The sequence below is a fragment of the Octopus sinensis genome, linkage group LG28, assembly GCF_006345805.1.
Source record: "Octopus sinensis linkage group LG28, ASM634580v1, whole genome shotgun sequence".
Classification (NCBI taxonomy): domain Eukaryota; kingdom Metazoa; phylum Mollusca; class Cephalopoda; order Octopoda; family Octopodidae; genus Octopus; species Octopus sinensis.
The window spans coordinates 788,550-800,549 of NC_043024.1; the positions used below are offsets into that span (position 1 = coordinate 788,550).

Genomic DNA, 12,000 nt, shown 5'->3' on the forward strand with positions numbered 1-12,000 from the left:
AAATATTATTTAATTTTTTAAAATATATTTTTACTTTAGAAAATATCAATTAACAAATATTATAATTGTATTTGTATATGTTGCTGTCTCATTGGCCTTGTGGATAAAGGTGTTTGCAGACAACGACGCACATAAAAGTGGAGAGTTCAATCTCTGCTACATGTAGCAAAGGTGTCTTATATACAGTATATATATAAACCATATCTCATGGTATAAAACACACGTGGAAAGATTAAATGCATCCTCAATTTCAGCAGGTGAAAACGGTTTTAATACATTGAAGCATATAACATAGACCAAGCTTCACACACAGGACCTGGGGTGAATTTTTTGAGGGGGAAAAAAGTGTCTTACATACCATCAAATTTGGTTAAAAGCTGTGGTTTTACAGATGAAACTTCAGATTCCTCACATCCTACAACACACAAACTTTACTAAATCAGAACAAGACAACAAGCCAATGAGGGAGCTTCTAAGTCAGTCAGGGGCAAACTACAGCTTCTGGGACTTTCTGAATGGCACAGTCCACACTGTGAAGTGGTTGGCATTTGGAAGGGCATCCAGCTGTAAAAATCATGCCAAAACTGACCTTGCCTGTGCTGGTGCCATGTAAAAAGCACTCAGTCCACTTTGCTCGGTGGTTGGTGGTCAGAAGGGCACCCAGCCATAAAAACCATCCCAAAACAGACAGTGAAGCCTGGTGCAGCCTTCTACCTAGCCAACTCTTGTGAAACCGTCCAACCCATGCCTGCATGGAAGGTGGATGTTAAACGATGATGATGATGATGATGGTCCACCTCATGATAACGAATTCTATATGACCCCATTACTTAAAAAAAAAAAAAAAGTCTAGACTAAGAGGTCACTTAAACTGCTGACAATAGCAGCCGAAATGCCCCCCGAATCACAGGCTAATGGCTCAGAAAAGAACTCTGGGAATAATATTAATTGCTTGTAAGGACACCGCGTTTCATTATGCAACCATAATCATAATATACTACCGAGCACATAAAAGGCTTGTAAGTCAATACTGCGCCCCACCTGTGTTAACAGTGCTACACAATCACGGTTTTCCATGGAAATTCAAGCCAACCCTGATGTCTCTATCTTCGATTGCAATGTTTACATTTCTAATTTCTGCAGACAATCTGTAGAGAAAACTTTAATCAGAGAATAATGTCTCAACAAAACAGACCAGATGGTCATGGCTGGAAGCCTTTGATCATAGATCCACTCAGTCAGGACTAACCTAAGACTAATCAACAATAACACTAAGAGAATCAATAATAAACTATTATAAGACCACTTACTCTGGTTATAAAAGTGACTTGTTAATGTAGATAACTGTGATGGGGATTGTGATGTCAAAACCTGTCGGGAAGAGAAATGAAATACATTTAAAACTTCAATTCTAAATCAACACAGCAAGAAGTACCTAAACTATTATTATTATTAAATTCATTGCATTGCTTTCCTAACAAAAGGCTTTTTAAAGAAAGATTTTTTTTACAGCCATGTGGTTGTAAAATGAATTTCATTTTAAAAACTATTTAAATGTTCAGAAGAAATCTTACCTCTTTGTCAGGTCTAAAAATTTGGGGCATATAAAAACTAGGTTCATCCTCCTCTTCAAAAAAAGTCTGGAAGAAAAAAAAAAATTTCAATTAATAAAAAGAATGGCAATTATTTTTTTTTATTTGCCACAAGGGCAATTAATGAGAATATTATGAGGACAAATTACAAAAAAGGGGGAAAAAAAGGATGAAGAAAATGGTGGTTCTATAGAAATGAGGAGAAAAGAATATAGCTTTTTTTCTCTGTGTGTGTGTATCCACCCTGACACATCTCCACCATCCTTGATACCTTTCCAGCTGGGATACCCCTATGTATCTCTTCTATGTCAAGACACCTGTCTCTGCCAATAACATTTATGCAGGTAAGTGATCTTTGTCTCCAAAATATAACCTCTAACACAGGTGTTCAGCACAATAACAGCAACCAACAAACGTTAATTCTGTATTGAACGATTATCCTAGAAATGAGTGGAATCTATCCCCCAAAATCTCCTCTTTCGTCTTATGCTCAAACCAAGTGTTTTCAGTCCTTATGAGTAACCTAGTCTATACATTCATCATCATCACTCATTTTTACATCTGCTTTTCTTTGCTGGCATGGGTTGGATGCATCATCACAGTCTGAGCCACAATTTATTTGATGTTATCATCTGCTTAAATAGGTTAGGAGACCACTTCTCTCATACATTTAAAGTCTGGTATAATTTCTACTATTAGGAGTCTTTTCTAACACCAACCACCTTACAGTGTACACTGGGTACATTTTATAGGGACACCAACACTAAAGAGGTTGTCAGGTCCAACTGTATGTTGTTTCCCTTCTTTCACTGACCACTTTACAGAGTGTACAAAGAGAATTTTTTCATCATGGGGCAGCATGTATCCAGGAAGGCAAAAGGGGTTATTCATCACTGCCCTATTACGTTTATGTGACCAATAAAGTGAATATAAGAGAAAACAACTACAGAAGATGAACTCAGATGAAGAACGAAGCAAGAGTATAAAAGAGAAAATGAGATGGAGGTGGAAATGTGGAAGGGGTAGGATGGTGGTTCTCAACAGGGGTCCATAGAAGATTTGGGGGAGTCCACATAACAAAATACTAAACTGGGGATCTACAATAATATTTTAAGGGCCTTTGAAAAAAATTTGCTTTAGATATGTGTAGTGGTATGTATTGCAAGAAACAGCAGGGTTCCTTTAATATTTTACAGAGTTCAACCAGCACAAGTTAATGTGAGAAAGACAAAATAGGAATTTTGACAGAAGTTTCCATAAAACTAGTTTGTAAATCTTGAATGGCAATAGGGGTCCACCAGGGTAAAAGAATCTAAGGAGTGCATAAATAAAAAATGGTTGAAAATCCCTGGAGTAGGAGAAAATAGAGAGAGAATATTGGGAGTAATGGAAGGGAGAGTGGAGGTAGAATGTAATGAGAGAAATATAGGGTCCATATAGGCAAAAGGCCCAGATGTCGAAATATATATTAGTGACAGAAGCAGTATTAATACGGAGATGTAATGCTTATCCCCACTTAAATATGGATGTTCTTAGAATAAACTTTATTTTGGTAGTTACCAGGAGAGAAATTCTCATACCAGCCTTTTGGCACAAAATGCACTCTTCAACCTCCATCACTGTTTTCAGGCTTGCAGGTGTGTATCACCAATTAACACATTGGGTTGTCAGATAAATTTGTTTCTTTCTTTCCAACGTTAGTTGAATTCACACAAAAGATATTTTAATCATAATATTTTATAGGGTTTTTTTTTTTATAATTTTGTAGCTATATTCTTCCTCGACAACTTTTGTTTGTTGTTTTTGAAATTTGAATGAATGAATACCTCTTCACAGACACATGAAAAATGGAGATTAAAATAAATGTGTGTGTGTGGGGGGGTTGACAATCCAGTGTGTGTGTGTGTGTTTGCAGAGTAAAATGTAGTGTGGTTTATAAATAAATAAATACATATCCAGATTGATATCCATATAGAAGCAAATGAATCCTGATGAGCTGTAAGGATGGATGAAACTAGTTGGTTCTATTCTACAGGGTTTGTCATGGTTGAAATACAGTTAATCAACCTAAAAATGACACGACATCCATTACGTGAAACTGCAACATTAATAACTTTCTCAAAAGATGGTTCCAAGAACAGAGGTGAAATATGAATGAAGAAAGCAAGCCCTGGTTACCTTTCTGGCTTTAGGTGGTTGTTGCTGCTGCTGTTGTTGTTGCTGCTGCTGCTGCGATGGTGGTGGCGGCTGCTGCTGTGGTTGCTGCTGCTGTAGTCCAATCATGTTTGGAGTTGTGTTGCTACCAGCAGATAAGTCACCTGTTTCTCCTTTTCTTTCTAAAGGATATCTGAAAGAAACAGCGTTTAAGGCAGCCACATTTACAATTGGTTTTAGATTTGCTTTCTTTTACCATTGGTTTCATGGCAGCCTTAATTCACAAATAAACAAATTAAATATCCCCCAATGCCGTGTTGAGCACTCATTTCATCGTTCTACATTTACATATATTACACACACAAAAGACATACCCTCTTCTTTTACTCGTTTCAGTCACCTTCAAGGGATTTTTTTTAGTCACACAAATCAAGCTTAGGACCTATTTTTTAAGCTTACCACTTATTCTATTGGTCTTTTTTTGCCAAACTGCTAAGTTACAATGATATAAACATAACACCAGTTGTCAAATGGTGAGGGGAGGGGGCAAACAGTCACACACACACACACACACACACACACATATATGTATATATATATATACACATGACTGGCTTGAACGGAACCAAACGGTCAACGCGGAACTATGTTCAACAGATGGAGCGACTCAGCACAGCTATTCAAGAGAGAAAACCTAATCGTCAGCATGGAGGTCTTCTGCTGCATGACAATGCCCGCCCTCATATCGCCAATATGACCAAGAAAGCCATTCAAACGCATGGCTGGGAAGTGCTGCCACACCTGCCGTACTCTCCTGATTTGGCACCAACAGATTTCCACCTCTTTCGATCTCTTTCAAATGCTATGCACAGAGTTTGTTCAATACTGATGCAGAACTGAGAGCTTGGTTGGATCAAATTTTCAAGTCGAAATCTGGTGATTTCTACCAACGAAGTATTGAAAAATCTTGTTGAACGTTGGGAAGAAGTTGTAAACAACAAGGGTGAATACATTATTAATTAATTAGTTATTTTTTTTTTATTAAACCTTTGAAAAAATTTTAATTTAAAAAAACAGCAGGAACTTAGTTGTCAACCGAATATTATAAAGAGATGCTCTCTCTCCCTCTCACAAAAATGACATTATACTTACTGAGCATTCCAGGAAAAGTGGTCAGCTCCAAATCTTCTGTAGATAGAAGAAAAAAAATATTTAGTAAACAGTTCGAAGTAAAAATATACAAAAAGTCACTGAATAAGTACATTTTTTTAATAAACTTTTGAACTCTTCTTTAGAGATAAAAGTGTTTTCTTCTGATATTTATATCTACTCACTAACCCTTGAACAGCAGCAAGAATTGTATGAATGTGTGTCAAATGGGGAAAACACAAAAATATATTTATTTTATCTTAATGGCGATTTTTATACTTATTTTTGATTTATGAGGCAAAAACTATGAAAATGATATTTTAAATGTTGGGTTCTAAAAGTAAAGACAAAAGGGGCAATAAAAGAAATTTTAGATTTGCAAATTTAATATTTTATTTTTTAATGAAAATAAGGCAGTGAACTGGCAGGAATTGTTATCAAACCAGGCAAAATGCTCTGAGGCATTTCATTTGTCTTAAGTTTAAATTCTGCCGAGGTCAACATTGCCTTACGTCCTTTTGGGGTTGATAAAAGTACAAGCTGAGCACCGGAGAAGTAGGGGGTCAATATATATTTCTTTACTGCCCACAAGGGGCTAAACAAGGACAGACAAAGGGAGTAAGTCAATTACATCGACCCCAGTGCGAAACTGGTACTTTATTGACCCCGAAATGATGAAAGGTAAAGTCGACCTCGGCGGAATTTGAACTCAGAACGTAACGACAGACGAAATACCGCTAAGCATTTCGCCTGGTGTGCTAACGTTTCTGCAAGGGGGTCAATATAATCAACTGACCCTCAAACCCAAAATTGCTGGCCTTGTACCAGCAATTTTTATATTAAAATGCTGGAGAAAAATCTGTGTATGTTTCCCCGTCCAGAGCTATTTGAAGCATCCCTTTCTTCTGTACTTTCTAAAGCACCATCATCATCATCATCATCTACCTTATCTGATGACAAAAACCTCATCATTGTCACTTGGTTTCTTCCATTCATAAGGACCACTTTACAGTTAGGCACGAAATAGATGCTAAGCTATCTACCTGATTAGTGGCCACATCCATGTAAAAAATTTTGGAACATCAATTGAAGATGTCTGCTGTTTAAGGGTTAACCCTTTCAATACCAACCCAGCTGAAACCACCTCTGGCTCTGTAGTACAAATGTCTTGTTTTCCTAAGCTTTGAATTAAAATCTTCCACCAAACCATGGTCACAATTTATGTTCTTAACACTAGTTTAATGATAACGAAGTTATTTTACTAAAGTCTTTGTTTTATTTAAATAAATACGGTAACGAAAGGGTTGATATTACTTTTTCAACTCTGAAGATGAAGTTAATATTCATAAAAGAAAATCTCATTGACCAGAAGTTATGTTGGATGATTATAAAAGAACCTTCTGCTTTCCATTTAATGATTGGCAAGTCTTAATATAGCACCAAAAATATTTCCTCTACAACAGCCATCTTTAAAAGTAATCATGCCAAAGATTCTTCTCCCTCAGTTCTGTGAAAACCTGTCTGACCATGAAACAGGTGAGGGTTAATGACAGGAAGGCATTCGGCCATAGAAAATCAATCTCAACAGATTCAAACTTGTGGTAAAGTGGATGTTAAAACAATGACAATGGTGATGACTGCTTATCCACAAAATTTCAGGCCCTGTGCTGACATGAAAACAATTTATGAAGCAAACGTTAATCCAGTCTATAAAGGTTTAATGCTTGTTAAAAATTATTATTATTACATGTGAAAATCAAAATATTTTAGATTTGCCAAGAGTGTATTTTAGACTTTGCTTAGTCAAAATCATAAACAATATCAGCTGTTAGTAAATATTTGTAATAATTCACTAAATATTTGTTTGTTATTCAGCACCAGGTAATAACTCACATTTGGCTTTCATTTGGTTCTTACTTTTGAATAGCAGTTGACCAAAAACAAGGCTACTATGAAAGGTACTAATGCAAAACGGACATCAAAATAGATTTGTGTTAACTCCTCATGAACACAAGATTACACTAAGTCAAATCTTTAGCCTTCAGATTATTCTGTCAAATGTTTACTTTCCAACCACAAGCGTGCCAGGTTCAGTCCCACTATGTGGCATCTTAGGCATTCTTCTACTATGGCCTCAGGTTGGCCAAATCCTTGCAATTGGATTTGGTGGACAGAAAATGAAAGAAGAACACGTGCCATGCAGCGAGGCTGAACCGAAGACCAAATGGTCAGGGAAGCAAGCTCCTTAAACAGTAGGGCTCATGGGGTCGGAGCGTAACCCATCTCTCTGCTTCATTTCATGTTTGTATTTTGTCCTTGTATCTCATTCGATTTCATTATATTTTGTAAAATTTTAAAAGTCATATAATCATTGTGTGTCTGACCCCAATCAGGCTGTATTGTCCCCCCTCTATGTTTGGGCCCTTGTGGCTAATAAAGAAACAGGAAGCAAGCTTCTTAAACACGCACCCACGCCAGCTTCGTTGCTCTTCCTCCAGATCCATCTACACGACACCAGCATCGGAAAACAAATGTTGCAATGATTATTATTAGAAGGATGATTAAGACTACAGAGAATGGAGAAGGGAACAAATGCAAACAAATGTAAAAAGGGAAGAAAAAAATCGATAACCGGAAAGATAGTTTGTGATAATGCTACTTAGCTCCCGGCCAACCTTGTCTGAGCAGCTCTATAATCAGAGGCGTTCCAGTCATGACCACCTCATCAATTATGTATCTAGGACTGTTTTGCCCGACATATTACTTCTAGTCACTCAACGGTAAGGTTGGCTCCCTCGTTTCTGAGCCAGATGCTTAAATTGGTTTTACGACTATATTCTATATATATATATATATATATATATATATGCATGAACACACACACACACACACACTCACCGTCCATGTTAATTACACGCAAACCTCGTAATCAATCGTCTAATTAATCAATGTATAGACCACAAAACGCGAACTCATAACAATGTACAGTGCCCCCCTCCGCGCCCCGCAAGCCCCCACAAAGCCATTATATTTCAGACTGGACACATAAACAATCAATCCCACGATCTTGTCGGGTTTTATTTCTATGAACGAGCGCAGAGAAGCAATGAAAAGACAAACGTTGTTTATTTTATTGCTTCTGTGTGAAGTGAATTCAGAGCAACGAGGAGACATCGTGAACCGTTCTCGGCTCTCACTCGTCCGCTCACCACATCGACCACGAGCCGCCATAAGAGCCTCGCTACGTGGACGACTGATCTGCTAGAAATAGTAACCAAATTTCCCTAAAATCACACTCAGCCGAACTTAAACAAAAAACAAAAGAAACAACCTTATTTATTCGTGATTAAGTCACACCCTTAATTCAGTTTTAAGTCTGAGCACAAAATTTTCCCACCTTCATAGTTGTGGATATTTGCACCCTAGTTTTTTTGCTTTGTTTTCACTATAAAACAGTAGGACTTACCAGTAAATACGGCACATTGGATAATTTAGACAAGGAAGACCACATTGGATTCATTCTTATATAAATAAAAACTGGACTGCCACAGCTAGAACACCTTCGATCATAAAGCTGACCTGGGGCTAAACAACTCGAGTAAATACCATTTCCTACATAAACTTGAAACCGGAAATTCTCCAAAGATTTTCCTTTCACTGTTCTTGCTAAAAGAAAAACATGAGCTGCCAGCACCGAGTGAAACCAACGACATTAAAGAGAGTCTTGGCTGGAACTTTCGTCTTAACTCTTAATTTAGGAACAAGGCCACACTCGTTGCAAATGAGACAGTGGTCTTTCTCCCAGAGCAAGAGACGGGGGGGGGGTGCAGTTGTAATTAACACTGCACAAGACAAAAGCATTGATTTATAAAAAACTTGTTGAACATTTTAAAATAGAAATAAAAGTACGTTTTTTTTATTTCTTTTGTACGTGTGTTCTTGATAGAAGCAGGTGTGGAAAAGATTAAATATTTCTGAAATTTTAGAGAATAACTATTTAAAATGGGGGGGGGGGACGTGACGTTTAGAACTGAAGAAAGTGAAAATGTCAGAGTGACTAAAAAATAAGAAACAAAATGAAGTCTCCTAATTGCGAAGGAAAGAAACGGGGGGGGGGGGTGATAGTCATGGAAGAAATATTTCACCTGGACAAAATTATACACACTCACACACACACACATACATACATGCAGATATAAGACACATGGTTTTAATCTCAAGTGAAATAATAGGCTCACAATTAGCCGGGCATTGGCAAGTTTCACGAGTCTGGTTCGATTCCCGTCTGCATTCCGTTTCGCTTCGGGTTGCTGAGGTTCTCGCAAAAGGCGTGAATATCACACGAGCTGATATTTATTTCCCTTCCCCCGAGCAAATTCCTGCAAAGTCTCGTGTTTAACTTTACTATTACTGTTATTAAAAAATCAATAACAATAATATTAATCGAAAGCTACAATGATAATTTAGTTTCGGATAACTGTGATAATTTGCAATGGCTCTAAGGAAGATAGAAAGAAAAAGACCCCAGCACCGGTTCAATAGATTAAATTCACCATCAGCACCAACACTATCATTAAACTTACACCAGATTATTTCTATTTACCGATTAAAAGCACACAACTGAGATGCGAGCGGAATCGTGTGTGTGTGTGTGTGTATAATATATATACGTATACATAAAGGAACAGTAAATATGTTGGTTGTGTTAGCAGGAAAGTGAACATTCTCCAACTACAGAAAAAGAGAGAGAAGAGAGACAGGGGGGGGGTGGAGCGAAACGAGATTGGGGGGCAGACACAGAAAAGAAACACCAGCACAACACATAGACCAAAAGGGAAACGAGGGACAGGCACACAAAATATATATATATATATATATATATACAGGGGAAAAGAAAAAAAACAATTTAACAAGCACTCAAATTGCAAGGAACAAAACCGACAAAGAGAGCAACACAAAACGAAATAAACATTCAATTTAATATATGTTCGCGATTCGCCAACATTTACAAAACACAGATAATAAATTTATATATATATATATACACATACACACGCATATATATATATATATATAATTCTATTATATCCAAAGCATTTTTTAACCCAATATATGTACATTATTATAGCTTTACTTGCTTCAAGATCCACCATCCTCCCACAAAAAGATGTGTGTAAGAAGAAAAAGCGATATACATACGAAATAAGGTGGAAAAAAATAAAAAGCCCCCAGAAAACATACAGATTATGTGTTTGTCCATAAATATAAATATAATGTCAGAATGTATATAATTACACATTGATGCGTGCGTGTGGAGTATGTGAAGAAGTATAAAAGCCAAAAAAAAGCAAACAGAAAAAAGCAGGAAGGCATGTGCCCCCCCCCCCTTTCTGGAGCATGTTTTAAATACCTGGAATCATCGAGGAAGGTGCTTTGTGTTTAAAGTATCTCACAAATAAAGTGTCGCTTGTTGCGGGTGGAAGGGTGGAAAGTTGGGGCGGAATGGCTCTGGTCTGAGAACGAAGATTGTTGAAGTGGAAAGAGAGAGAAATTCGAGTCTTCAACTGTTTTGGGGGAAAATCAAGAAGAAACGAAGACAATACCTCCTCACTCACACGCAAAGATATATACACACACACACATATATATACATACATATATATATATGTATATTCAGACATGTATATTGCACACAGAGATGTATGGTTGCATACTACGCGTGTATAATATATATATATATGTATGTATATAAATATATATCTGAGCGAGTGTATAATAAATATTATATAATATATATATTTATAGAAGATTGTCAAGTTGAAATGATTTACGAAGACAACCGGAAGTGTTCTTATAGCTCAAATTTAGACGGAACCGGAAATGGAGAGCATGGAAGAAGGCTTTTAAAAATGGTGGGGGGTCGGAGGAGAATAAAATGAAAACAACTCGATTAGCAGGGGGGGGGTGTCGAGTTTACGCAGAAAAAAAAATTAAAGGGGGTGGAGGGAGTTGTAGCATTTTTTTTTTTAATAAAAAAAAATAATAATATTTGGCTTAATAATAATAATAATAATAACGAATAATTGAATAATTAGCGGAAAATGAAAGTAGAGAGAGAAGAAGAAGAAGAAGAAGAAGGAGGTGGTGGTGGAGTGTCATGAATGATGGGTAATAATGGATGGGTCAGAAATTACGGATGAAGAGCGAGTCGGAATGGCAAGTCTATTTTTATTGTCTTGTGGAGTCAGATGATGAAATCTCGTATCGATTTCGACAAATGAGAGTTCCAGTTGTTCCGTGAATAAAACTACCTTATTCTTTGTATGAGTGGTTGAGTACACCACGGAAACTTATAGCCACAAATGTTAATCTTCGGAGAGACTCAACGTCACACTGTGTGATAAATAAGACTAGGGTGTCTAGTTACGGTTGAGGTTTATAACAAACGGGTTTCCGCGTTGTTTTCGTCGATCCAGAATATAATAAATAGAAGGGAGAGAGAGTAGGATCGATACCGGAACCAGGCGAGTGGGAAAGGAATTCAGTGCCATGCTCCTACTCACTGGAATTCGATTACGAATAGTAGCATAGCCAGACACACATACACACAGTCAAAAAGACAGGTAGAAAGAAAGAAAGAGATAGATAGATAGATAGATAGATAGACAGACAGACAGACAGACAGACAGATAGATAGATAGATAGATAGATAGATAGATAGATAGAAAGACAGATAGATTAGATAGATAGATAGATAGAGAGATAGATAGACAGACAGACAGACAGACAGATAGATAGATAGATAGATAGATAGAAAGACAGATAGATTAGATAGACAGATAGATAGATAGATAGAAAGACAGATAGACAGACAGAGAGATAGAAAGACAGATAGATAGATGGATAGATAGATAGACAGACAGACAGAGAGATAGATAGACAGACAGAGAGATAGATAGAAAGACAGATAGATAGATTAGACAGAGAGATAGACAGACAGAGAGATAGATAGGTATATAGGGAGATAGATAGATGGACAGAAAGATAGATAGATAGACAGACAAGTAGATAATCAGAGAAGACACACAGACAGATAGAGATTGAG

At 36.9% G+C, this 12,000-nt stretch overlaps 1 protein-coding gene across 8 annotated transcripts in view; it reads right to left on the minus strand.

The window, feature by feature from the left end:
- Nucleotides 1-12,000, minus strand: part of LOC115225803 (CCR4-NOT transcription complex subunit 2) — a 75,125-nt gene that overhangs the window by 28,855 nt on the left and 34,270 nt on the right. For 2 of the 8 annotated variants that reach the window (XM_036514665.1, XM_036514668.1), the window contains exons 1-7: nucleotides 10,306-10,543; nucleotides 7,365-7,399; nucleotides 4,899-4,934; nucleotides 3,771-3,939; nucleotides 1,575-1,640; nucleotides 1,311-1,371; nucleotides 359-415 (exon numbers count right to left, since the gene is read on the minus strand). In XM_036514665.1, coding sequence (XP_036370558.1) covers nucleotides 359-415; nucleotides 1,311-1,371; nucleotides 1,575-1,640; nucleotides 3,771-3,939; nucleotides 4,899-4,934; nucleotides 7,365-7,399 — 424 coding nt within the window. In that variant the 5' untranslated portion in view covers nucleotides 10,306-10,543. Of the gene's footprint in view, nucleotides 1-358; nucleotides 416-1,310; nucleotides 1,372-1,574; nucleotides 1,641-3,770; nucleotides 3,940-4,898; nucleotides 4,935-7,364; nucleotides 7,400-10,305; nucleotides 10,547-12,000 lie in introns of those variants that run through there. The other 6 variants (XM_036514666.1, XM_029796765.2, XM_036514669.1 and 3 more) reach the window with 6 other exon arrangements.